General features: G+C 40.7%; 2 protein-coding genes across 5 annotated transcripts; both read right to left on the bottom strand.

Annotated features, from left to right (window-relative positions):
- Positions 1-421: 421 nt before the first annotated feature.
- LOC102785646 (phosphatidylinositol 4-phosphate 5-kinase type-1 alpha-like) lies at positions 422-13,893 on the bottom strand. 3 transcript variants are annotated; one of them, XM_035913938.2, is made up of 17 exons: positions 13,780-13,893; positions 11,928-11,966; positions 10,399-10,433; positions 9,721-9,807; positions 9,338-9,468; positions 9,127-9,244; positions 8,498-8,650; positions 8,061-8,360; positions 6,409-6,644; positions 6,215-6,298; positions 6,045-6,093; positions 5,763-5,847; positions 5,501-5,671; positions 4,752-4,884; positions 4,609-4,671; positions 4,390-4,489; positions 422-4,311 (listed from the first exon to the last, which is right to left on the bottom strand). In XM_035913938.2, exons 1-17 carry the CDS (start codon positions 13,823-13,825, stop codon positions 4,309-4,311), a joined length of 1,833 nt encoding a protein of 610 aa, XP_035769831.2. In that variant the 5' UTR covers positions 13,826-13,893; the 3' UTR covers positions 422-4,308. The 3 variants fall into 3 exon arrangements, with proteins under 3 accessions (XP_035769831.2, XP_006804987.2, XP_087704335.1); XM_006804924.3 differs by lacking the exon at positions 11,928-11,966; XM_087848209.1 differs by lacking the exon at positions 13,780-13,893 and having other exon boundaries at positions 11,928-12,189.
- Positions 13,894-17,319: 3,426 nt separating this feature from the next.
- On the bottom strand, positions 17,320-22,850 carry LOC102786117 (extracellular matrix protein 1-like). Of its 2 annotated transcripts, XM_035913948.2 has the most exons (11): positions 22,600-22,850; positions 22,032-22,088; positions 21,567-21,602; positions 21,403-21,441; positions 20,854-20,877; positions 20,490-20,758; positions 19,583-19,791; positions 18,643-18,925; positions 18,362-18,555; positions 18,088-18,175; positions 17,320-17,937 (listed from the first exon to the last, which is right to left on the bottom strand). In XM_035913948.2, the coding sequence occupies exons 1-11, from the start codon at positions 22,667-22,669 to the stop codon at positions 17,755-17,757; spliced, it is 1,452 nt and encodes a 483-aa protein (XP_035769841.2). In that variant the 5' UTR covers positions 22,670-22,850; the 3' UTR covers positions 17,320-17,754. The 2 variants fall into 2 exon arrangements, with proteins under 2 accessions (XP_035769841.2, XP_006804989.2); XM_006804926.2 differs by lacking the exon at positions 20,854-20,877 and having other exon boundaries at positions 22,600-22,766.
- Positions 22,851-27,935: the final 5,085 nt, after the last annotated feature.

Below are 27,935 nucleotides of genomic sequence, written 5' to 3'. Positions count from 1 at the left end.
TTACCTCCAAACACTCGTTACTCTGTAAGCATCACCTGGAGCTCTGACAGCAGGTTATTTCACCTGAGGATGGATGGCAAGCTAATTTTAATGAGATTCACCTACCATCAGGATCCACTCAAGGAGCATCCCGCACCCCACCAGCAGGCAGTGTGACACCAGTAAGACTTTCAGTCATATGAATTCCCCAAAACAGATTAAATCTTCACTTCACAAACCTTTTTGGGATAAACTGTAACATGGCAAAAAGTGGAAAAAGTGAAGTTAATCCTTTCCAGCTCAGTATGAAACCAAAGTGCATATTTTCATGCAGGAAGTGATATAATAGGGTGCAAAACAGGAAATCAATTTTAGTAACTGCAGCATTCACTGCGATGCTCAGATTTAAAAACAACAACAACAACAACAACCAACCAAAATGAAGACTTACAAAATGTGTTTATTCATTTAAAATCAGACATGAAAACATCACCACCACCACCACCACATAACTGAAACATGGCCGGAGGGACAGGCAGCACATATCGCATGAGAAGGCATTTCCGTGACTCATATGTACATATACACATTTTGTACACAGTAAAAATATAGTAATCGAAGCATATAGGACAACCAGCAACGGAGGCTCAGGAGCCGTATAACACATTCATGTAGAAAAAAAGCATGGAGAAAATCATCATGGAGAGAATATATCTATCGTATCACAATCCAAACATGAAATATAAAAAGTTAAATTGTCAAACAGTCTCCCTTTATAGGCAACACATGCTATAAAGTTTCAGACATCCTTCTGTCAGTATACACTTTACTTACAATCATCTAAAAAGGTACATAACACATCACTTCAACCTACAGCAATCAGTCGTATCAATAAATATGCTTCTTAGAGCTGAAAAGTGGCAGATTATGGTTCATATTGCATTACTTCAAATTCATTGTAGTGTCTACTACTGAGTGTACTGCCTTAGAAGCACCAAAAGAGGTTTTTCCTTTTGTCACGGTGTAGTACATTACTCCAGCAAAACTGGTGTGCAGCCAGCAATTAACCAGTGCAACCAATTTAAAGAAGTCATCACATAAAAACATCAAAATGTAGCTCTCACAAAATCAAACCCGGACTCGTTCTGATCTGAAGACACTGTCAGAGTGTTTACTCTGTTGGCTGTGGCATTTCATTTTTGTATTATAACTGTGATTAGTTTACATTTCAGCAAACTACCAGAACTATTTCATTTCAAGTACAACTAAAAGGTTCTAAACGCTACCACAAATGAATGAATTTCGCAGGAATGTGGAGATAAATCTTGAAATGAAGAAATAATTGACAAAGAAATGTTATTAGGCTCTGGTTTTTACATCAGATAAAACTTTCAACGTCAGGAAAAACAAAATACATCCAGTTTAACAATAAATCCTTAAACACAGGTCAGCCCAGTGTTATTACCATACAGAAACCATCAGTCCATGCAGTAATCTAAAGCCCTCGCCCTCAGCCTCACGTTAACTGCACTAAATCTTCAGTCTACTCTGCTCTTCTCTTTGGTGACTTGCTTATAATACAAAAAGACTTAAATCGTCAGCTGTGCATTGATGAACATGAGTAATTTTCCTTCTTTCTCTATTCATAGCTCATATTTCTTCCCAAGCCTCTCTGCTGCATAGACCACATGTGCTCAACAAACATAAATAACGATTCTTTAAATGAGATGTCTCAAGTTTTCCTTCAGTCACTTTGTAGTGATTTCTCTATCAGAAATATCTCTTGGGGTTAGAAAAAAAAATCACTTAGGTAGAATAAACACAGCCACATTGAAGCTGAGCAAGACTTCATAAAAACACAATACAATAATTACTTATCGTTAACAATATTGGTCTGATTGGACGTGAGCGAGTGTCATTTCTGTAACCAGCAGAAATGAGGAGGCCGGTATATCCTTCAATGTATGATGTGACAGGGAGCAATGTGATTGGCTGAGATGAAAAACCGCAGTGACCGAATACCTGACGTAACCAAAAAAAAGGAGATTGTAATAGAGTTTAAAACTGAAAGTCTGAAAACTGACTCACTGGTTGGTCGGGACGTATAAATGGCAGTTTGAGGACTTCAGCTGTAGTGATAAGGCAGGTTTCTATGTAACCAGTGCACTCACCTGTAAAAAGTGTCAGTTTTCATCGCATGTAAGGGAAGGGGACAAACACGGAAAGGCACAGACATGACGCACGGCAACTTTAAATTAAATTCAACAGCATCTACTGGTTAGCAATGCTGTTACACTTATACTTCAGCACATACGGCCATAAACAGAGAGGGGAGATGTTCAGGTTAGTATAAATGTGATCTGCCATGGTAATAAGACTAGGGATGGGTATCGAAACCCGGTTCTTGTTGAGAACTGGTTCCCACTGTTTCAATTCCTTGGAATTGTTTGCCTTTTTTGCAAACGATTCCCTTATCGATTCCAGTCGCCCCGAATGACGTCACCACGTTGCGGAGCAGGAAACATGGCGGCTCAAACGCTCAAAAGTTTGGTTATACTTTACGAGAACGGATGACTACAGGGCAACTTGCAATACTTGCAAAGTAGATATTTCATTTAAGGGAGGAAACACTACGAATATGCAAAAGCATTTGCTCACAAAACATGCGATGACCTTAAATGAATGTTGTGTTTTTAATTCCGCTCCGGACTCGTGAATCTCAACCCAGCAGCAGCGGTCTCCCGTTAATGCGGCAGAGTGCATTAACAGTGCATATTATGTTAGCGCGATCTGCCTTATTACAAAACCGTGCATTTAGGTGACCATGAGGAGAGAGACAGAGTCTGGCTGGCGCTCGCTGGCAGTTCTCGCTGCAGTCTACCGGTAGCGTCTCATTTCAGGCCAGGATAGACGAACATCACCGAGCAGTGACTAAGTTTGTGGTCAAAGACACAGCAGATGCCCCGATTTTCGGTAAGTGAATGTGTTTAATTGTAGGCAGGGACATTACTGGATATTCTTGTGTAATTGCTACAGAATAATTTATGTTATACTTTGTTATTGCTACAGAAGAATATTTATTTTATTATTTTAAATTTTAAATTTCTTTTCCTGGGGACCCTGTGACACCCCATGGAAGAGCCGTAGGCTGTGGATCTCTTAAGATCCCACTGCTGGGTTTGTAAGGCCATGTTACTCCTAAATTTCTATCTTGTTCAAAGAGAAGATATAAAACAAAGTTCTAAGCTAATCGATCTTCGTGTTCTCCTTTTTTAAAAAAAAGAATTGATAAGAGAATCGATAAACAATCGAATTGTTAAACAGAATCTAAACTGGAATCGGAATCGTGAAAATCTTATCAATACCCATCCCTAAATAAGACACTTTTTTTTTTATGCGGAAAAACACTACAATGTACATTCAGCAGTGGGGAGATCTATGTGGCACCACTGAGGCTTCCAGAAAAATAACTTATAAGAAAAAAATGACCATATAGGTCAGGTTAAAACCCCATCGCTCTGCTGTTTTAAATGAATACTGTACAATCAGTAAAGAAAAACGCAAACACGACTACAGAGTCGACAGCAGCAGGTGTTGATTTGAAGGATTTCTATCGATGGCGGTGAGAGAGCCATGGATAGCTTAGAGTGCTGAGGGGAGATGGATGTGCAATAACAGGTACGCCGGAGTGGGAGTCACGGAAATGTGAACCCACCTAGACTGTGCACGAACGCACAGTAACATTCATTCCTCCTATGTAGGCTATGCCCTTCATGTGCTTTTGTGTGTGTGTTCCTGCTGAACCGTCCCTGCCCACTCCTACCCACATCTCCTCATGCTGTGGATAGTGGGCAGGATGACTGGCTCTTCAAGGGATAATTTGACTGCCTTCCACAATCAACTGGTGATAGTGAAGATGACCTCTTTTTTTTGTTATTTCTCTTTCAATACAATATACAACTCATTATATTGTTTACTATATCATTGCTGCAGACGGACATGAAGGGAAATCTTCAATTCAGGGCCGAAAGCCTTTTTCTGAGTGTGTATCGGACAGTTTTGGATCGGTGTGGACAAATATGTACACACAGTGACAGTGCTGATGGCTGGGGAAGTCTGGAGCCTACCGCACAACATGGTCCAAATCACTGCTTTCCTCACGGTCGCAAACCATGCTGTTTTATTCGGTGGCTACTGTATAAACTGCAGAGGTCACAAAACAGCAGAGGAGCGATGGAGGGTCTGCGGTGGATGACTGACTCCAGTTCATTTTGCCTTTCTTCTACCCACCTCGCCGTTTCCAGAAGTCTCTCATTGCTGGGAGTGTTTTTACTGCAAAGAAAAAATGTAATTCAGATTGTTTTGTATTTCTGACACCATGCATAAACACTAGCGAATGAACACACTTACGAAACAGATGTTGGTCTCAGGGACGATGTCCGACAGAGAAACTACATCTTCATTTCCAGACAGGTTGCCTGAATTATCTGCAGCCCCTTCTACTCCCAAACTGCAAAGCGGAAAAAGCAATCAATGAGACACAATGACTAACATAAGGAGTTAAAAAAAACAAACATATTTATTGATTTTGTTTTTTTAAACAGACTTATCATTGGCTGTACTCTGTACCTGTGGGAAACAGCCTGGTCACAGTCCGTGTTTGCCGATTTGTGCACTTCCACGCCTACAGAACTGCAGAGGAAAGTCAGAGTCAGACCAGAAGAGATGAAAAAACACAGCGTGAGCACGAGAAGGAAGATGAGAGGTTTTACCGCAGGGGAGGAGAGGTGGAGACAACTCCTGTGCTGCCTTGTGATGAGGTGGACAGATTGGCCTCGCAGTCTGCAGGGTTGTCTACCAGCGGAGGAGTCCTAGGAACCAGATCCGGCCTTCCTGACTGCACACCTGAGGAAAAAAAAGATATTAATATGGCGATTACAGAGAGTTTAACAATCTTATCCAAAGCTGAGTGCAGTTTAGAATAAAATTAAGCCTGTTGGGAATGCAAGGAGCTGCTGCAGATTCAGTATAGGGATGAGCGCAACTAGTTGACTAGTCTTTTCAAGGCTGACGCTGCGCACTGCCTTTCTTTTGCCTTCTATGATGGGAAGTTGTAATCAGGTGAAAAGTAAGCACACGACAGCTGTGTGCTTCTGCAGGACTCTGTGACTGTACATTGGCTCAGTCACATTCTGCACAGACACATGGACTCTCACTGCTCACGTTAACTACAACTAACAGGTCTGACTTTGCACATGTCTGTGTGTGACATCAGATGACACAAAGCGCCAAACATTTCAGTGACATCTGAAACATAATTTTAGTGATTCAAATGTCACTGAGTATCACTACAATGTGTAGTTTGCTGATGCTATCTGCTGACCTTTATCTCACTTTTTTCCCCACCACTTTCATTTTTAATGCTTGATAAAAATTTGGGGCCTGAACTTGTTCCCACATCAGTGACCACTCCACTTAACCACAGATCTACTTAATGTGACCTCATCTTCTTGGCTCTTACCGCTGTCCACCTCGGACTCTGTGCTTTTAAAATGGGAGTGGTAAACTAGTCTGGAATCCACAGATGACTGTCCTGTCGCATGGGAGAGCGGTGTGGGTGCTCCAAGAGTGGGCGCCCTCCTAAGCCCTGCCTGACCTCCACCACGGCTTTTCTTGGATGGTGATGGTTTAACTGAAGAGGACAACAGGAAATGATCAGTGCAATCATCAGGACTTTTCACACCTCTGTTCTCAATGCAGTAAAATTAAAAAGACAGACATACGTGGAATTTTCTTGAACACTGTGTTGCACATGAATTGTTGGAAGCGCTCTGCATAGAAGCCAGGTCTGTGAACTGAAACTGTGTCCTAAGTAACAGGAAAAGGATCATTAAAACCTAACAGACCTTATAAAGCAGCATTTCTGTTTTAATTCACCAACTCTTAAAAGTGAAAAAAAAAAGCAGTCATAATTCTTTGTAGTCCAAGCTAATCAGTTAATATGGAAGCTACAATTACAATCAAAGTCTATTAATACACATTGTGATGTATAGTGTACGACTTACCCCATCATGGACCAGCGCCTTCCAGGAGTGCTCCAACTTCTTAATAAACCTAAATAATATCACATAATGAAACAATTTAGTGCAACTCACATAAGTGGCGTGAATCTTGCTTATGAATTAGCATCAAATGCATATATAAAGAGTGGATTCTGCTGCTCTGACACACATACCTGTAAGATTGGAGAATATCGATGATGCCGATGTAAATCAGCAACCTCTCTCCTTTGCTATTGCGAGCAGGAATACCACCCATGCTGCAAGGTCACAGAAAGAACACACTGCTTCATTCACCATTATTTCACAGCTACAATTTCCCCAGCAAGCAAATACAGGCTGACACAGGTGTGCTGATGATCACACTCACTGATCTTCTGAATCCAAAGCTCCCTTCCCTCGAGCCTCCCCCTGGATGGACTCCATGGCGGTGCAATACAGACTTTTCTGGGCTTGTGGTCGGCGCTGATCTGGGGTCACTGCTCCTTCGGACCCCGTATTGTCGACCAAACTGCCTCCACTACGCTCCTTTTCTCTGCTGGCCTGGTCCATGTTGTGGATGCCCATCAACAGACTGTAATCCATGATCTTGAAACTCTGCAGGAGCTGCAACAAAGAAACAAGTGCAATGAGAATCGGCTGGCAACGACTGGAACAACCAACTGTAAATCAACGTAAAGACACACTGTTTCACAACAGGCGCCAAAGACTTTGGCAACACTACAATAAAACATGATACGAGTGTACAATAATAAATGTGACATGCTGTCATATATATTATGCTCATTTAAAAACCCTGCTGCTGTTTCCTTATGCTACAGCAGCAGGGTTTTAAAATATGACAAAACAGGTCTAAGTGTTCAATCCAGCAACAGTTAAGAACAAAAATATTTGTAATTTTGATTTGATTGACTGATTCTGATTTAATCTTGATCCTGGAAACAAAGTTTGAGCCCAAAGTTGAAATACATCCCATCTACACAGGGATCAAAGAGATTTTTCAAGGCTCCAGTTGCCTAGGTAACCCTCTAATACAGTTATTTCCAAAGTATGGACCACAAGAGGTAATTTCTTACATAAAATTTTTTTTTAAATTATTTTGGAATCCTTAAAAGTCTTTTGAGTTGGGTTTTGTGATTTACTTTCAAACTGCATTCAAATATTTAGATGTTAGCCACAGTCATTTGGTGAAAAGATATAACTCAAATAATCTGCTTTACATGACACAACAAAAAAGTAATCTGATCAGAAAATCTATTTTAAACTTAACTAAATAACACACCCAAATCAAAAAAGCAAAAAACAAACAAACAAAAATACAAATGACAGTCTTAATGATTTTTCTTTGATGGAAAGCCAGAACCTCTGGTGGCTGAAAACCCCGGAACAATGAGGTAATGGAAATGGATCGAATCAATAAACCATGTGCAGCTGCTGATTAAAAGGAAAAATGATACAGAACATTCTGGTATTCTGTGCAGACTGGCACCAGTCTACTCCCATCATTTCAAAAGATACCATCCCTCACAGTAAATAAGGTATTAGTTTGCAGTGTCATGCAAGCTTGAGTCATCTTTCCAGCACTACACACTTGTCTGTTGATGATCCTGGAGCTTGACAGCAAACAACAACCAATGCCAACTGTCAACAACCACTAATCGACTTTGGAGAAATTGGAAATTATAGTAGTCTCTGTAAAATGTAAAGTTTAATGAAGTGCCAGTGCGACATTACATGTGCTGTACAATCTGTCAAGCCATCTGCAGGCCATTTACAATGTAAGGACTTTTCATTATAAAAATAGCCTAAAATAACTAAATGAATCTAAAAAGTCTTTGATATTTCTTCACATTTATGCTGTATGTAGAGAAATATCATTTTTTGTATCTTTTATGCAAGAGGATAACAACAATATAAAGTGGTGGTGTACTATTTGAGCTTGCCAAGCCATTCTCCATACACTTTAGTGCTCAGTACTTCAATAAACAATCTATACAAAACGACCACATCTCTGTAACTCACCAGGCAGTCCCTCTGTATAGTCTTGCACAGAGCATTGTAGTTTTCTGCTTCCAGCAGCAGGCCATCAGGCATGTCCTGGATGAAGTCCAGGTCTTTGTGAGTGGGGACGGCCTTCTCTCTCTCCTTAGGGGAAGCCCGTCTCTTATAGGTGGAGCCTTTCAGGTCATACTTGAGGTGCATGGGGATGATTCTGGGCAGGAGATTGTTCATCACAACAATACGGATATTCTTACCGCCTGCCTGAACGCAATACAGTCCATAAAACTTAGGCAGCAGGGTGCGCTTGTTTTGGTTTATATTCTGAAAGGGAGAGAGAACAGACAAAAACAAAATTAGACACTGAAATTAGTAGAAAAAACTCCCCTTACCTGAGAATTGTTGCAGTAATAGTCACTCATTCTAAACAAACTCCTACCTCCCACTCTATCCAGACTCACCATGAAGTATCCAGGCAGCAGTTTCTGGAGAAACTCTGCCTCTTTGTGTTGGACAGTCTTGATGATAAACTCATCATCACTGGAGACGTAGAAGAGGGAACCGCTGGCTCCGGGGTTCGACAGCTCGATCAGCGGCTCATTACACAGAGAATACTTCCAGAAAGAGACAGATGAAAACGCATTAATATGAAATGCAAAAAAAACAAAACAGATGTTGTGTTTCTGACGTAAGATATATGGGTCACTGGCTCCTGATTGCACAATTGATCGATTTAAACTACAGAGACATGATTATCAGCATTTCTAGTGCTGACTGTAAAAACAGACAGCAGAGAAAGCGTCAGGAGGAAAATAAAACAGAGCCAAAAAGCACTTGGACCACGGCTTATCATTCTGTCTGAGATGGCGCAGCTCCATGCCCACTGTGTCAGCAAATGTGGTGATGATGCAGACAAAAGCATCATCATTTTTGAGAAGAAAAAAAAAAGGAGAAAACCTTCAGCTATTGTTGATTATTTCTCCAAAAGGGGATCATGTTTGCTTAAACCACTGAATATATATGCAGCATGTAGAGATTCACACACAGCTGTGGTGAACATGGCAGAATAAGCCTTGGGGTTAATACTGACCAGGTAGTCATCTGGCCGAATGCCAAACAGTTCCCTGAAGTAACGAAAGGCGATAGGAGCATAGGTCTTAAAGCGAAAGTCACTGTAGTGATGAGCAGGGGTCAGGTTACTGCCTTCGCTGGAAAAAGCAAGAAACAGAAAAACCATTAAACTATGCAAAATGGAAAAATAACCGTTCACCTCATGCATTCAAACAACTCATATCACAAACCTCGGGAAGAAGATGCTTTCAACAACTACAAAGTCCTGCATGAGAACATCCCTCTCCGCCTTTTGACTTAAGCTGCCGACTGTGTGAGCGATGCCCAATTGGATTGCTCCCTTTAGGGCAGATGACGTAGTCTAGGGAGGTCAGCGAGGAAAAGAGAGTAAGCACTGGAACAAACAGCATTTTACCCCTGTGACTTCTGCTGTTTCACTCACTATTCTTGGGTTTCCAGCAAGAGGAACTTCCAAACTAATTTTAGAATACAGACACCAAAACATGCAGGCCAACCCACTGAACTGTAAACACCTTGGATGTAAACTCCTCCGGCTCAGTGCTGCGGGTGTCAACAAATCACTGTTGTCACTGACCCCGACCCCTGCCCTTACTTTTTTGTAAGTAGTTTCTCCTGTGGTAGTCTCAACGCCCCGGTGTCCAATGGTCTTCTTCATACTCATGCCTGAAGAGCCGGGCATCTGAGGAGAGAGGCAGAAAGCTGTCAAAGGAAAATCAAACACAGTTTGATGTGTGTTTGTGCTGGTAAACGCAGAAAACAATGAGCTAGCTGTTGTAGTATGCAAGCTTTAGGCCAGATGGATAAACAGCTTCACATGACAACCTTAACCAAGCGATCAACTGGGCTCACAAGTAACTGAACTTGCAGAGGAAGGTCAAATTGTAAGGCAGGAAACTAATGAAACAGCAATCAGCCTGATGTTACTATTCCTGACCAAAAAACTACCTCTGCACTTCCTCCTTTTATTGATATTGGCGCTAAAAAAATGTCAGAATTGTTTCTGAACCTACAGTATTATTATGAGTAACTATTCATATTTCAAAGTAAGAAAACTTATAAACATTAATCTATGTAGAGCTTTGTGGAACAACAATGTGGCTCTCCTGCGTTACAAGAGCCACTCTCTCACTTCCATAATAAACTTTTAGTGACCGATGCCTCAAGCTGCAAATGTCTGGATGAAAAAAAGTTCAGCCCTATAAGCCTGCTCTGCTCTCCTTTTCCCCTTAGAGCTGAGAGTAGTTACATTTACAGTATCTGCCACAGTTACCTCGGCGGGGGCCATTTTTCGAATGCTGCTGGTCCCTAAAAAGAAAACAGAAAAAGTTAAATTGAGAGGAAGATAAGTGCTCGAAAACCTGCAAGGAAAATCCTACATAGAGTAAGAACTCTGTATAGTTCCTTTGTTGAGACTCTGAAACCCAACCCATGCAGTCAGTACTCAAAGTCAAGGCTTGAAATAAATTTGAAGGGTTTGAGTTGGAAAGGCTTTGACCAATGACGAATTTGTTAGGGACTGTTTATGAATCCCTGTGCTGGTTAATTAGGCTATTTCCAGCACTGGCGGATGACTATAAGACCGATGATGAACCCAAACCTAAATGTGGCCACAGTTACTACCGGCTGCACCCAGTATGTGAACTGGAACTACTTCTCCCATGAGCTAGCTGCTCCACATTCATCTGTTCCCCCAGGATGTGTGTCAACATCACCACCTCCTTTCAAAAAATGGTGCAATTTCTAGCTGTTGCTGTCCCAGCCTACTTTAAGCCTCAAACTAACTTTGATTTTATAACTGAGATCCACTCCAGCATGCTCATGAATGCTCAGATGTTTCCTAACGGCAACCTAACAACTCTTTAAATGCTTTGTTTCGAACGGTGATGGACTGAGGGGCTGCACAAAGGCCTGGTATAAGATAAATAGGGATTTGTTTTTGAACAGTGAATCATGCAAAGCTACTCTTGTAGCCCAAGAATGAAATATGAAGCAGGAAATGAGGTAACAGGTCCCCTTTAAATTAGGCCATTTAGTAAACTCTGTTATCCGACTAGAGATCTATGAGACTGATATTCTGTTCAATTCTGTGTAATTCAATGTTTATTTCACCATGTGACAAGCTAATGCAGCATGGCGATATGAAGGAACACTGGAGGGTTTTCATGCCTGCATGAAACCCCAAACACAACAGCTTCTGTTTGTATGCCTGTAAAATAATAATGCAAGCACCAAGCCAAGACCTTTGCTTAATTGCTAAACAAAGATAAGTCATTAAACCCCAGCATACAGATGTTTGGTAAGAAAGGCACTCAAGTGCAACAAAATAAATACAGCGAATGAGTTCCTGTGTCCTGTCCTTATATAAACTTGGTGTATACACTTACTACATCGCCCACTCTGCAATCACCTCTAGCCTGTAACCAATGGCAACATCTCCTCCACTGCAGTACCATAGGTCAATATACACACAAAAAAGACTGAAGGCTACTAGATTTTACACCTGTAGTAACAAGTGTGAGTCTGAAAATTTGTCTTTCTACGCCCATCAAATCTAAACCTGGCAATGCACAGAAAATGAACATTTTCAACCAAAGAAATGCAGGAGTATGTATAATTACACAGACTCACTGAATGCCATGCATCTCTCCTGAGTTAGCAGGGACACACTGCAATCTGCTGGGAAACAATGAGCATCGCTCTGCCCACATTCCCTCTCATTATGTAAAACAACACACTATATCATCACTACTCATGCAGTTGCTGCTCACAGTCACAAACACAGCACACCCATGCGAATACCTCGCTGCAACGCTCTCCTCCAGAACTGAGTCCTGATATCTGCGGAGCAGGACAAGGTCAGGCTAACTGGCTTAACCGAGTACATGCGCCACACTAAACTCATTTAAAGTAGGTGTGCACAGAAGTAAAGGAAGCATGGCCTAAATAATTACGTCAGTTAAGCAACTGCTACTTTTCTTTGATTGTAAAAGGAAAACCATCAGGACCGTTTACAAAACAAACATGATTAAATGTGCTCAACATGTAAAATAGAATATTGTTTAAAAAAGGCCAAAAATAACTTAGAAATGGACAATTTTGTTCAAGGTAGATAACACAGACTGTTACTAAATTTGGATCATGCGTACTTGCATGTGTAGTAACCCCAGATGGCCCGGTTTTAGCTATGATTGTTATTATTACTACCATCTGTATTTATTAAGGCCAATATACAACCAGTTAATGGCATATATTGTGCAGCAGACTATGGATGGTAATTAGACTAAGTCAGTTCCCTAACAATGACTTTAGCTCATCAGCGGCAGGCCTCACTACAATAGGCAAACCATCTGTTCCTCTCTGTGTACCAAACAAGTCCCTGCCAGCCTTGTTTACACACAGCCCACAGCCTGCACGGCAATACCATGAACCATGGACACACTCTTTAAGGTCATTTCTGAAGAGTCCACAAATATACTGTTTCTTGACCTGATTTGGAAACGACGCTGATAAAAGCTATTAGGGAAACCACAGTGAGTTACTGTCACTCAAGTGTCTGTGAGCGTGAATGCTACATCTTGTGCTTGTGCTGTCCCTGGATTTCAGCCATCTGGGAGCCACAGGAGCGCTTTAAAAAGCAACTATTTTTATTCACTGATTCAGACTGGGTGGTTACCAGGAGCAGCGCAACTCCAACATATACAGGGAAGCTAATGAGTGATGCACAACTAACTGGATTAGAGAGATGCATGTTCCCCATTGCGTGCATTATCTTGGGGAAAAAGAAGTCTCTGAAAGCACATGATCAATCTATATCTGTGAAGCAAGTGGAACCAGTTCATGTGCAGTGCACAGGTCTGATATCGGTGATCCTAAACAAAGGTGGTTAAATAAATTAAGGCTGCTTTATTGACTTAGATAAGCGTGACAAAGGAATGCAGAAAATCAATACACAGACAATACACCACCTAAACTGAAAATATTTGTACAGTAACAGTTCGGAGGTGTTTAATGAAGCCTTTAAGTAAGTGAAAGCGGATTTCTTTTATCCATGTACATCACAAAACGTTCAGAGGAAGAGGAAACGGGATGTAACAGGCGAGGAAGACGTGAGTGAGAGCAGTTACCGTTAACTTCCCATAGATGCTTGATTTTTTTGGGGAGGGGTTTTTTTTTTAACACCCGGAGTATTACACACGTCCCATTCATTTACCAAGCAACGGCGATCTTTATTTATAAAATCTCAACTCGCCTTCACCTGCTTCGTTTGCGTGTAAACACCATAAAGCGTCAACAGGACAGCCGGCTTGATAACAAAACAGTTTGGTCAACGTGGTGTCGGGAATTACTTTATAGCGCGCTATAAAATCAATAGATTGTTCCTCATATTTACAAGTGGCCTGCACACAAAATCTTCTTGTGTTTTAACACGAGAACACCAGGATTTATTAAAGAGCCAGCTAAACAAGCGAACCACAGATTGGTTCATTTCTTTGGTGGAAAACCTCGATGCTAATTAGCTAACGGCTAACGAAGGCTCAATTACAGCCAGAGCTCCAGCGTTGCATCATTTTCAATGCTTTAAAACACTGTAGATATAGCTTTTTACGCTAGTTTTGAGACGCGGAAGGAATGAGATTTGATCGCTAGATACCTGTCGGGGCTGCTGATCCCATGTCTGCTGTTCCAGCAGTCGCCATTACGATCTGACTGTTAACATCATAGACAGAGCCGACACTTGAATTTTGATGCTCGTGTTGCTGCTGCAGCAGCACCACAGCGCCTCCAGTGGAGGGACGTGGGACGGTTTCAGTTTGCTGTAGTGCGACAGAAAGGCGCCCGCAATTGAATATATACACTACTCAAAAAAGAAGTTGTCGGCTGGCTTCGACTGACTCTTGTTGTTAAAATAAAACAGCTCCGCCCCGTGGTACAAGTCAAAACCTCTTGGGGAGCTAATAGGTTTAATTTCCACCGGTTTATGACCTCTGCTTGCCTTTTCCTGCCTCCTCTTGTTCTGTTTGTTCGCTGTAGCTCTGCAGGTGGAGGACTGCGATTTGGAGTGATGTTTCCAAAGATGCCCTGATTCAGTCTGCTTCCTTTTTGTATTTACTTGACTTTCATGTAAGTCAGGTGGTGACACTGATAGACTTTGAGGTGCCATCTGTACCTGTTCGAAGGCTGCTTTTATCGGCATCCTGTGGACCACCACTTTTAGATGGATTACCAGACTGGTCAGGTGAATCTGGCTTGTGTGATGACAGAGAGGACATGCCTTTGTCCTCATCCTTAAAATAAAGAGCGGATGCCAAAGCTGGTGGTTTGCTGCTTCAATGTCTGCAAATTTTGCAAAAAATGAATGAAACAATGAATCGGGACAACATTGGGAAACCATTTCATGCTATTTGGCTGTGCTAAATGAATATATCCCATATTTGCCAGAGAATTTCTTTTAAATTTAAAATTTTTCTATAAAGGGTTATAATCCAAAATCTGTAATTAATATTTTAAACGTATAATTCAGGCTGAAGTAGTTTTAAAAGACTGTGTCAGTGGAAAAAAATTATTACTATATAATAGTTTTTGGGAAGGTGGCATTTTTTGTTGTTAGGACCTGGAGTATCGGTTTTTGTAAAACAAAAATCTGACACTGCAGAAAAAATAGAAATGCATGAAAATGAATGTCGCTGCTAATCATTGGCCCATCTCAGGGCCTAATAAAAACAATGATCAAATGCATCTTGAAATGTTTTTTATGGAAATTGTTTTTGTTTGGCTGGGGGGATTCAATAAAAATCAATGGAGATATGTAAACATACTGGCCTTTAAAGGGTTAAAATCCCCAAACTGTAATTAATATTTAATATATACTGTTCAGGCTGAAGTATTTTTAAAAGACTGAGTGATTTAAAGTGGAAAAAAACATTATTACATAGTTTTTTTACAGCAGTTTTGGGGAATCTGCCATTTCTTGTTCTTAGGTTTAAAAAAAACTTTTTAATCATCTAAGGCTTAGATGATTTTGGCTGTGTCTCTGTGTTAAATAACGAGCTGACATTTTCCTCAGGACACCAGCGATCAGCTCAACGGGCCCTCGAGTTACCTGCATACACCCTGCTCACCTGTCAGCTGTTTAACACCTTCTGCTAATTCAAGAAACACGCCCACGTTTCCTGGTGATAGTCACAGTTTAACTGGAGCCGGTGCTCGATATAACTCAATGCCGGCGCATTATTCTGCACAAGATAAGTAAATATACTTTGTTTCCTGAGCGCAGAGCTGCTGGAGCTTGTTTCCCTACAGAGCACTTTGTAGGTGAACCCACTTTATCAGCGGCTGATGTCCAATCACCGGCACACAGCTGAAATCTCCGCTGAGTTTTAGCTCGGAAAACTAACACTGCACATCACTCTGAACACACCATCCCCACTGTCAAGTATGGTGGAGGCAGCATCATGCTCTGGGGGTGCTTCTCTTCAGCAGGGACAGGGAAGCTGGTCAGAGTTGATGGGAAGATGGATGGAGCCGAATACAGGGCAATCTTGGAAGAAAACCTCTTGGAGTCTGCAAAAGACTTGAGACTGGGGCTGAGGTTCACCTTCCAGCAGGACAACGACCCTAAACATAAAGCCAGGACAACAATGGAATGGTTTAAAACAAAACATATCCATGTGTTAGAATGGCCCAGTCAAAGTCCAGATCTAAAGCCAATCGAGAATCTGTGGCAAGATCTGAAAACTGCTGTCCATCTAATCTGACTGAGCTGGAGCTGTTTTGCAAAGAAGAATGGGCAAGAATTTCAGTCTCTAGATGTGCAAAGCTGGTAGAGACATACCCCAAAAGACTGGCAGCTGTAATTTCAGCAAAAGGTGGTTCTACAAAGTATTGACTCAGGGGACTGAATAATTACGCACACCCCACTTTTCAGTTATTTATTTGTAAAAAATGTTTGGAATCATGTATGATTTTCGTTCCACTTCTTACATGTACACCACTTTGTATTGGTCTTTCAGGTGGAATTACAATAAAATTGATTCATGTTTGTGGCTGTTTGTGGCTGTAATGTGACAAAATGTGGAAAGGTTCAAGGGGCCGAATACTAGCCACTGTATTGAGGAAATAACCATGGGAATCTACATCATAAAGTCAAGAGATGCCAGTGGCAGCCCCGAGGACATCCGGATAGTCTTTGAAGGCCAGAGAGTCTTGCAGGACTTGGATAACTATGCCTTAGCAGCTGCTATGCTGTTTGAACTTATGTACACTCTGAACCTAACCTACCCACTGGAACTGAAGTATACCTTTGACGGAGTTTAAAGGTGTTAAATTGTTCCTCTTCTGTGTATGCACTTTGTCTCAGGGTCACTGAGCTCCTGTGGTAGGTCAGACCACTTCCAGGGTCTGACCTATCCTTGGACCAACTGTCAGACCCTACAGTTGGTGCAGGGAGTCCTGGGATCAGCCATACAAACTACTGAGCACCATTTTGAGCTGCTGAGACAAAACTTCAGCAAACGGCCTGCAGTATTTCTGGGGAGTCTTTAAATTAGCCGTTTAAAGTTTGACAATTTTCATGAAACAATGTGGCATCTTTTCACTAACATATGATCCAGTCTATGTATTTAATTTTTTCAAGCAGTTTATCCTCTTAAGCCCCAACGCCCCCTGATACGGGGGCAAAAAGCAGGAGATCAGGTAGGCTTGGGGCTTAAGAGGTTAAGAACCTCTTGGTCAGCTGGGGCCTTTCTGCATGAACCCTGTGATGGACTGGCAACCTGTCCAGATGGCAGCTGGCATAGTGATTTGCTCTTTTATAGGGAAAGATTAACTGCAAATGAAACCAGAGCACCCACCTCCGTCCTGTGAAAAATAATTGTTCCCGAGGGGAGGGGTCTATTCTAGGGAACAAGACCCCTATTCACAGGACAGAATGTTTTTTTCCACCTTCATTTAGAAGGAGAAGGCAGGGCAGGCTTCATCCTCAGGCCAGGCAGTTTTTTTTTGTTGTTGTTGTAAACCATTTGTCTTTTTTCTATTTTTTATTGTTTTCTAATACATCCCTAATTTATCCTTTCAACTTCTACCTTGTGCTGCTGTTACAAGGGAATTTTCACAGTGTGGGTTAAATAAAGGCTGTGGTTAAAGCAGCATGGACTTGTATCCAAGGTGTCACACAGTAAACCACACAGAAAGGAAGATTTTAAAAATGTGTTTATTATCACTTTTTCAGAGAAGATCTTAACTAGAAACCACATAAAAGAGAAAAAAAAAGATCTTGAATTTCCAAAAGAATTAAAAAATTAATAATCAAGTATGCAAAGAGCAGCCTCTAAAAATAGTGGTACAGTGTCCTAGACAATAGTCTGTTTTAGCAACTATGCATGTAACAGTATGCTTGTTTAAGTATGTGTAGTATAAATGGTAGAAATGCTCATTTGGTCTCAGAATGCCGGCAGTAGTTGAAGCTAGAAAACTCGGTCAACATTTTACATTTCATTTTGTCTTACAAACATTTAAGTGTTGCATAAATCGTTTCTGTTCAGTGACCGAATGCCACGTCTGCTGCTATCTCACCAATATCCTGAACAGCCCAGCGACAGTGAGGTCAGCAGCGAAAGGCCATACAAGCTTAGGAGATAGGGCACCTTTTCCTCTTCTTCTGGCTTGAGAAGTTGGTTGCTTTGGTGATGGCACTCATGATAATTTTGGAGATGCACTGTGGAGTCTCTTGTGAGGACGATTTGCAGCAGCGGCGGACAGTAGTGGGAACAGCCCTCTTTGATGTGCACAGCTTCTGTGCCATTTCTTCAAGCTGATGTCATGGAGAGATCAAAGGCAGAACAGCAGCGGGAAATCAGAACTCTCTGTTCAAATTTTAAATGTTGCCAGGCCAATTTTTTTTGCAATTTGTCTTATTTTTGCAGACAAACTTCCCCTTTTAATGGCTTTTAATGGGACTTACCAGTCGCGCAGAGCAAGCGGTCTTCTCTTCTTCCTGCAGGGGGCAGCATTGTGTCACAAAGTCCTTAAGAGGAAACCCAACAGGGAATCTAAAACAGTCACATTGATGCCAATGCATCTCATGTTAAACTGCCCACAGATTATATACTTAAACAAATGTGTTGACATTTCACAGAGAAAAATGAATAGAAAAAATGGAAAAAACATCAAAAGAAACAAAAAGAAATTATATGAAGATCAGATCAAAGAAAAAAATGCAATAAATAGTGTCTTACTTCTTCTTGATGGTTTTGTGAGTGTCACATATCTTGTTCAGCGACACTTCCTCATGAGCAGAAGTCACATTATAATATGGGTCTGGAGACATCTGCTGGAAACAGCTGTATTTATCGCTTTGGTTCAAACAGCAGGGGTAATTCACTCGTCCTCCGTTCTCACGCAAGCAGAACTTGTTCAGCTCCTCACTCCACTGAAATGAAGAGCAAGAATGAAGTGTCACGACATGGAAACTACTCAGTTAAGCAAAAATTTGTATTTTTAGCTGCTATTCCTTTACCTTCTGGTCAGCACAGTTGAGTTTAGTCTTCTTATTTTTGCAGCAACTTTTGAATCCCTTCTCTATAAGATTAATGGTCTTCGCCTGAAGAGCCACCATTTCATAGCCTGAACGTGGGAGGCACTTGATGCTGTAGACGGGGCGAAGCCTCTGGTTGTGACACATGGATTCAATGGTATCTGCGGTGGGTCGTCCAGGAGGAAAGCTGATGTCAGCAGCTCGGGGAGTAGATAGTTCCTTGGGCTTCCCTTCTATGAGGGCTAAGGGAACAGGGCTGTGTGTCCTGCAATGCATGAGGCATAAGATCAGACACAGACATGCCTCCTACGGGCTCAGGATGCATTCAGCGTAACGGAAATGTGTTTTGCAATATGAAGCTACTTTTTCTCTTTGTCTTAAATGATAACCCTGACATTACTTCCTCTACAGGACTCTTCTCTTCATTGCAATTAAACTTTTGAACTTGACAGATGATGCACGCCCAACAAAATCAATATAAGCAAGTGCACAATAACATCTTTCCACAGTAATAAAATCATTAGTACTATTATGTGCTGGCAAGTGTATTGTTAGATTAATACATAAACATAAATGCAATGTAGCGATAACCATCTCAGCTACTGTATTAAAAATGGTGCCTGCTGCTATGCATTTTTAATGGATTCATTCTAAGGTTATAAGAATTATTAATTTGTTGAAAGGCGTAATTACACACAAATCAATATACATTTATGAGTACAATATTTTCTTTCTATTAAATGATCTAAAAAATTACTTAATGTACCTTTAAAGTACTGCCTTTAGTGGCTGAGGCAGCAAAGTATTTATGGTTTAACCTTGGTACTGTTTATTGAGACTGACAGAGAACAAATGTATTATCCTCTTTAATCCCAGTGAGCAAAAATATTGATAATCATTTTTTTTTTGCTTTTCTACGCACCTCTGGCAAGTGTTCGGGTTAAAGGTGAATTCAGCGGTAGAGGGAAGAGGTTCCACTGGCAGCTCCTGTGTCGGCCCGTAGTTTGGGTTTGGAGCATCATTGCTGAAGCAGTTGAGTCTTTTGTTGTTGTCGTTTATTTTACAGCAGTGATACCAAGGATGCTTTATTGAAAGGTCCTCCTCACAGTACTTTTTAACTGACAGCTCCCACTTGAGTAAGCACAAAACAGAGTAACACAGACAGTCAGGGTGCACAGTGTGAATGAAATTCTTCAATAATACCATGAAGTCTGCACCTTGTCTGCTACTTATTGAGTAAATTCACCACCTGAAGTTATGTTGTCAAGAGACAAATTAGAAAACAAACAAGAAGCTGCTAAGGTAACGCTCACTGAGGAATTCAACATAGTTTTGATGCTCGTGCCAAGGCCTGCCCGCCTGTTATGTCTGCCTGGGTTGATTAAACGGGCTTATCGACTGAAAGCGCTCAAGGTTTTCAACTTTGTTTTTAAAAAAACAAAACCCAAGTACCATCACCTCTGCAATGTGAAGAATGTTTCATGCTCCAACTATGTTCAGGTCCAATTCATAAAGTGGTTGAAAAAAAAAAATGCTGCTTTTTCTACATTTACAGACTCAAAAATGAAAAGAATATGAGCGCAATAAAAAACTGTATATGTTACTGTATATTATTAGTGCATTGTTCCTAAACAGCACAAATTGTGTTTTTTATTACATGGAAGTAAGAAAACACTACTTCCCTAATCTGAAAAAAATGAATCATCAGCAAAAGTAAGAGAAGGGGAACTCGAGCAACAAACACAGGTCAACATGACATCACTTTATATTTATGCAGAAATAAAAAAAGTATTGCTGAATTAGCTATAAGAGCTGTTGTGAAAACATACAGCCTGTGTGGCGCAACACAGGGTCACTTCTCTCTCCCACGTCTGGTTGTCTTTGCAGCATGTGCTCAGCCAGGCCTCTGCATTATTCACAGCAGAGGCCCTCAACTTGTCAACTCCGTAGCCTGAGTCAGGAAAGTAGGATGATGGGTAGCGAGGACGAAGGTCGCTATAGCCACAGATGGCTTGGAGATTCTCTGACGTCGGCCGACCGAGAGGAAACTGAACGTTATAAGTTGTCGGAAGAGAACGGGGACCAACAGTTGGTGGGCCTGCAGGGGAAAGACCACAGTCGGCACTTTTAGCAGTAGAACGTAGTACAGAAGGAGCAAGTTTTAAAAAAAATGTAAGTAAAGTAGATGCATACGTCCTCTTGGTCTTGGTCTGAAACCTAAGAAAAACAAATAACATTTTTTTTTTAAAAATCAAACAAGAGAAGGCAAAAAAGATTCCCTGACCCAGGTGGTACTTATGAGTAGGTAAGTACAGTACTGTGCAAAAGTTTTGAGCCACTTGAAAAACAAATTGCAGACCTTCTGAAGTTTTTCTTAGGACCATAGCTACCTTTTTCGCTCAATTACAATCCAGTCTTTTTTTATTTTAAATTATGGCACTAATCATTGACCTGGGAATCATTCAAGTATAAACAGGCTCTACAAAAAATGAGAAAGATTACAAAGTTCAAAAGGCATAAAATTGTATTTTTACATTAATAAGCTGATTCACAAAGAGCTATAGCTGAAAACTGGAGCCATATCTCAGCATGGTGTGCAGTATGTCCTTAAAGAATTGGAAGAAACTCTTAACAGAGAATGGACCAAAGGCAGCCAAAATACAAAGAAAAGCTTTGAGTGTGCTTTTAAGACTACTTAAAGACATTCCATGGTATTGCACACTACTGTGAATATCTGCTCACCTCTCTGCCTTGGTTGAGGCTGCACTGGCCGCTGTAAATCTGGGAAAACAGAAAAAAACACAAAATATATTAATTAAATTAAGGGGGGGGGGGGGGGGGGGGTATGTAGTGCATTTATGCCAAAACATTATAACTAGAGGTAAGAAGATAAACGGTGCCCATACCAAAGTAATCTCTCAAGTCCACCTCTTTCTGCATCTCTAAAGATACAAAACATAATACCAGATTTTTATATACATTATTTTAAATGAAGTAAAACACCAAAACAGACAGAAAGACACAGCTTTATATATTTTCTAATTATATTTTAGTGCTGTACTCAAACTGGGCCACAACTAACTCAACCTGGCTACAAATAACCTTAAAACAAGAGTGGTGGGCTCTTTCGGGGTTTAGAATGTCACTAAAGAGAGAAGAAAAACAAGACTATCAGTACATTTTCTAACCTTCTAACCACAGAAGACATTTCACTGCAATCATAAAACAAACCGGTTAAAAAAAGACTTTCATCTCAAAGCCCTAACATTCCTCTTGAAGTGAGAGCTGGCCAAATACAAGTATGAGCATGTGACGTTATAATTGGTAGCTGTGGAGATGCTGCGCTAATATGTGAATGCGCGCGCACACACCTGGCATCAGCTGGGGAATGTCAAAGGTGACCTCGCGCTGCTCAAAAAAGCGCTCATCTATAATGTTTCAGGCGGCACACAAAGGAGAGACAGAGAGAGAGAAAAAAGAGTGAGACAAAGTTACATAACCATAACTACGCATGTTTTTTTGTTTGTTTGTTTGTTTTGTTTATTACTACTGAGAGCGAAAAATGATGGAAGTATTGAAGAAGTCAGATCCTTCATCGGAAAAAACTGTAAAGTGCTGTAAAAGGTAGAGTGGGACAAAATAAGAGAAGTTTTGGAAGTTTTATAAACAAACAAATAAATAAAATGTTATTTTATACGTGCATCTGTGTGTAATCTATAGAAATACACGTGAGACATGTCTGAAATGAAGAACTTGAATCAAAGTGCTCAGAGCAGACTGCTTTGTATAAAAGTCTACCTGGCACCAGATCACTGCAAAATAGACGTTCCCACTGCAGCATGAGCGATCAAACATGGAGCTGGGCAATCGGCCATGAAGCAAACAAGAATTCCCTGCGTGGATTTCTAGTTGGAAGCAACAAAAAAGTAGTGTACCAACCTTCGGATGCTGAGCTCAGTAAAACCAAGAGCAAAGCGGTGGAACAAATTAGCGCCCAAGTCGGACCCATTTTGGACCTGATCGTGTCCGTGCCGTGCCGTGCTATGCGTGCTTTATGTTCTGCAGCTGCAGCTGACTGTCCTGGCAGAGTGCGCAGAGGCCGCCCAGGAAAACACGCTCCGCGGGGCAGCGCACAGACGGGCCCGTTAATTGGTCCAACAGAAGCCGCTGCGCTGTCTGTCTGAGGAGCAAAAGCCCGCAACAGGACAAACACTTTTTACAATTGTTGTGGGATTTAAGGGAGCGGAAAAAAGGTGGGAGGGAAGGAAGTTTTTTGACATGACTCATTGGTGATGCGTTCAAATTCCTGGTGCTGTTTAATGGGAATGTATGGAACCCTTATGTGGAAAAGCTCAGCTTTAACAGTTTTTCCTGCTTAAAAACTTAACATGGAGAGGAAAAGAGAAAACTTTTCAACGAAAATAAACCAAACAAAAACATAGGCAATCTTGGAATAACAATACAAATATGTCTTGTAAAATAACGTATAAAATACAGTTTGTTAATTAGAAAGTGTTAAAACAAAATATGTTTATGCTGTCCTATTTCTCAAGGCTACCGAGAACTTAATGCAACACAGTCTGTTTTTCTTAAGGATCAGAAGCTTGTCCTCATCATGTATCAGATGTTTACTTGGCCTTGATGTTATCTTGACCTATATACTGTGTTTACATTGAAATACCACAGTGTGAGACCATAAATGCCAATACTCCCATTAAAGCTGGCTGACTGAAAATAAATATTTTTAATTTTTTTTTTTTTTTCAGAAAGCAGCAGAGCCTGAGTAACCCTTATTTTAATAATAGGTGAATCATTCTTAGCTCAGTGATTGTGTTGCTTATTGCCTGATAAATGACAAATTCCATCCAGAGTTTATGCTCTGGATTATGGCGACTTCCTGCCTCATGAGAATGAGTTTCCATAGCTGTCATTGACATCGACACAGTCATCAGGCTTATTTGTCAGACTTTGTGGAGACCTGTCTAGACACACAATGCTAAATATGTATCTCTGTGATGAGATAAACTGATCATCATAACTTTTGTTTTATTGTAATAGATGTGTGAGTTTGCTTTTTAGTCAACCACTTTTAGAAAGTTCCTCAACTAGAGGCATATTTACAAGAGGATTCAGTGGAAGAGATTTCAGCTTTCGGGTCCCTCTTCTGTGGAACCACCCACTAGATTTGGGAGAAAGACACCTTCTCTGCTTTTAAGCTTAGGCTTAAAACTTTCCTTTTTAATAAAGCATATAGTTCGGGCTGGATCAGGCGACCCTGACTCCTCCCTTAGTTAAGATGCAGTAGGTCTAGGCTGCTGAGTGTTTCATTGTCATACACTTTGTGTTACAGTGTGTATTCTTGTCCCGTCTCCCACACCTCACCCCCAAATGATCATGGCCTCTCCCTGAGCCAGAATCCTGCCAGGTATTTCTTCCTGTAAAAGTTTTCCCTTCCCACTATCGCCAAGCACTTGCTCACAGGGAGGCATTTGATTGTTGACGTTTTCAATCTATTACTGTAGGATCTCTACCTTACAATATAAAGTGTGTTGAGGCAGCTGCTGTTTAGATTTGGTGCTGTAAAATTGAATTGCATTTAATCAAATCAAAGAAGTTGGAATATGGTTATAGACACTTCATAAAATAACACCAGGATTCAGTATCAAGGTAATGCAGTGATGTGATGGTTAACTTTATATGACAGAGATATGAAAAGCCTTGCTGTCCTTGTTATGTCTGTAATCTGTAGAGATTAGGTCCAGGGTCATCATGGCCTCAGTGTATGAAAGAATGACTGTAACACAGCTTCTCCAGCCAGTTTAATTCTCCTTCAGTTCTCCTTTGCAGTCCAAATAAACTTTAATACTGACTATTGGACATATGTTGTTTACCCAGGAGGAGTATTTTTCTTTTGCTGCTTTGGCTGCAGCTTTGTTGAGTCAAACAAATACGAGTATTAAAGGTGGTGCTGGTGAATGCCGGGAGCTGTACGAAAAAGATGAAATTCCTCTTGGAGGTCAGGGTTATGGAAAAATAAACAAACCCCGCTGATAAATCACAGCCTGTCATGGATGTTTAAGAAAATTAAAGGCAACAATTTTCTTTTTTTTTTTTTTTGCTTTGACAGCCTCTAACAGTAAATGGTTCTCTGGTAAAAATGAGTTTTGGGTAAGTCATGTGTCAGTGGAAATGAGATATACAGAACTGCAAAAACATCATAATATTGTTGAAAATCCCACGCCCTGCCCAGCCTTTGGGGGTGGCACTGAACCCAATCAGAAGCCTGGATCAGACATCTGTTCTGTCTTGCGTGCTGCAGCCTGCAAGCAAGCATGCTATGATGTCTTTTTTTAAATGACACTAAAATGTGTTTGAAATGTTTTCTAAGTAAGGTTTAGCATTTTTCTTATGTTTGTTTCTGCATTATTTCAAAGTTAAATTAGTTCCCTATTAAAGTACAACCCTCCTTTTTTTAATTTGACTCTTAAATGTTCTGTTTTAGACATCTGCAGCAGTCATCTGTACCAGTCAGTTACCTCATCTAAACCACTTAATTGCTCACTCTCATTGTTTCACTGGTGTGTCAGTGCAGAGGTGCTTACTAAAGCCTAGACACCAGGTCAGTCTGTTTTCTGCATGGTTCCTGGAGTTGGAGCACTTAGACACTGGATGCAGATCTGAGAGTTCACAATAATAAAAAAGAAACCTAGGAGGGGAGCTCAGTTGAGAAAAATGCCCTCATGCACACAGGACTGTTAGTATTATAAAGTCTCTTATCCTTCTTCACCTCCAAGAACATTCTCACGCAGCTGTGCCCATGAACAAAAGACTCTCCAGCCCACCCACAACACATAATCCAAATGACTAAATTACAGTTTCCTGCTGTTTTTATCACTCAAGTTATGTGAGGCAGACTATGAAGCTACTAATTCCACATAAAGCCAGTGTGTACATGGTGCATGCCAACTACCAAGTATACACTCAGGTCTTTAACTGATGTGTATAGAGGAAAAATTATAAAAAGAACAAATGTGTTATCATCCCGATACTCATAGAACTAAATGCACATTGTTCCCCCCAAGAACAAGAATCATTGATCCAAACAGGATAGGGAGGCCGTGAAAGATGGGACCAAATGGTGCAGATGGAACAGATGCTCAGCATTCCTGCCTCTGCTTTTTGATCTGTGGCCACCTCACGCTCCTTTTCCTGACTTAATAAATCCTTTGTTTTGAGTCCTCAAACCAACCTATAAGCACTCACATCTACTAAACCAGTAAGTCAGTGTAATACCTGGCAAAATAATTCTCGAGCTTACCCATATGAAACTTCAGAATTCCCACAACTTTATCTTCCATCAAGGAAGATAACTCTTCTCTTTCACCAAATCACTCATTTGTCCGTTTTCCAGAGTAATTATGGTCAAATAGCTACTGCAGACATTCTTGGTGCTGTTTTGATAACTACTGAACACATACTCAACTCAAATTTCCTGGAACATGTCATTAAACCTCGCTAATCGTAGACTCATGACCCCAAATCTGCTCCTCTTTGGGCAACTAGATGTCTCCCTTCCACAGGCAGGGAAAACAGATTCACATGTTATCATTTCCAAAAAAAGACAGAGACATACCCAGACTGATAATGTTTATTTCTTAGATGCTTTACTACATTTGAAAAACCCATCTGCTTTCCAAGACTTGGGAGTGGGACTTTATCCAGTCAGTCAAAGTTATTTCTTTAGCACATTTAACACAACGGCTGCCGACCAAAGCGCAACAAAAATAATCAAATGACATAAAAACATAGGACAAGATGGCATAATTTAAGAAAGAAAAGATAAAATGAGAAAACCTGAGTAAGAAATAACACAAATCAAAGTAATCATTATTAATTCTGATTTAACAGCCAGCTGATGTGAGCTGATAAGCTGATTCGGTGTCTATCTGATAGTTTTCTGTTTTGAAGTCTTCGAGTTTGAGTTTCTATTTTGGTTCTCTGGTTATTCCCCTGTGTGGAGATTTTCGTGTTTGTTACATTTTTAGTGTCCTGCTTGTTCCTCTTAACTTTGTTTTGGTAATACTTGCGTTTTAAGTTTTGTGTGTTATGAGTTTTTTTGTAATATTCTTGTGTTTGGATTTCTGTCTTTGACTTTGTGTTCGAAGCCTCCCTTGTGTTTTTTCTGTATCGTGTTTCAGTGTGAGTTCACATCTCTGTGTTTAGTAGTTATCTTTCGGTTATTTCAGGTTACTCCCCCCACGGGACTGTCTACACCTGTATCTCATTTGCTCAGCTATTTCCACTTCCCTCATTACCCACTTTGTGTGAATAGTCCTGCTTTCCCCTCGGCCTTTGTTGCAGCATCCTCTCCATGTGAGTATTTTTTGGGGGGGTCTTTTAGGTTTTTATTATAATGTTACAGTTGTGAGTGGACAGAAAAACTAGGAGATGATATGCAACAAATGGCCAAGTGTGGGTTTGAACCCACTTGGCTTCTGCAAGACTTTGCAGCACAGCCTGGTGAGCTATAGCGGCACTCATGATTTGCATTTCTGGATTTTGATGTTTGAAGTAATAAAGCAGTTCGCCATTTGTTTGAAGTCTGTTGTCAGCGTCTCGTGTTTTCTTTAATTCTGCAAACATCATCTATAGCATCTTTGCTATAATTAATACTGCCTTTATGTTTAATGGTAAACTAGTGTTTTGATTTACAGTAGTTAGGACCAAATATTCCTATTTCCCATGACCTCGAGTCATGTGTACCACTCATCTGTAATAGTGAAATAACTTGGTGGAAACTGGAAATTCCTATAAGGTAATAAACTACTAAACCACTCTCCTTCCGCTTACTAAAATCCAGCCACACTGTCAGTTTTCTTACAAACATCTAAGCAAAAAAGAAAAAGAGTGGAAATGGTATTTAAGCAAAGGCAAAAAGGACCCTTTTATTCTATTGTTCTGCATAACAGAATATTAAAAGAAACCAAAGACCACTACATACAAAAGTAGTTTAGAGAGTTTTGTTGCCCAAACCTGCATGCAGGAGGCGATTAAAGAAAACATGAGCAGCTTTGATCGGAGCTGTCTTTAACATAAAATCTGTTTGCTGGGTTAATCACATCCCACGGATTTAGAAGCTTTTAATTTGCTTCCTCTCTAATTTGGCTAGCAACCGTTGTGTGCGTGTGTCGATGTGTGACAACCTCAAAAAAACTTTCCACAGACCACTGGTAGTCACCCACAATGACTAATATTTCCTCTGTTTTGCTGCAGCT

This window comes from Neolamprologus brichardi, chromosome 11 (genome assembly GCF_056152115.1).
Source record: "Neolamprologus brichardi isolate AB-2024 chromosome 11, ASM5615211v1, whole genome shotgun sequence".
Lineage (NCBI taxonomy): Eukaryota > Metazoa > Chordata > Actinopteri > Cichliformes > Cichlidae > Neolamprologus > Neolamprologus brichardi.
The sequence above is the reverse complement of the archived record's forward strand: the minus strand, read 5'-3'. Positions and strand labels throughout refer to the sequence as shown.

Coding starts and splice junctions, on each gene's coding strand:
- LOC102785646 (XM_087848209.1), bottom strand. CDS start 12,030: ATGAGTTTAGTGTGGCGCATGTACTCGGTTAAGCCAGTTAGCCTGACC. Junction 8,651..9,126: donor TTCGGCCAGATGACTACCTG/GTCAGTATTAAC, acceptor TCTTTCTGGAAG/TATTCTCTGTGTAATGAGCC. Junction 4,490..4,608: donor GACCAGGCTGTTTCCCACAG/GTACAGAGTACA, acceptor TCCGCTTTGCAG/TTTGGGAGTAGAAGGGGCTG.
- LOC102786117 (XM_035913948.2), bottom strand. CDS start 22,669: ATGGGTCCGACTTGGGCGCTAATTTGTTCCACCGCTTTGCTCTTGGTT. Junction 21,603..22,031: donor CATTCCCCAGCTGATGCCAG/GTGTGTGCGCGC, acceptor TTGTATCTTTAG/AGATGCAGAAAGAGGTGGAC. Junction 20,878..21,402: donor GCCTCAACCAAGGCAGAGAG/GTGAGCAGATAT, acceptor TGTTTTTCTTAG/GTTTCAGACCAAGACCAAGA.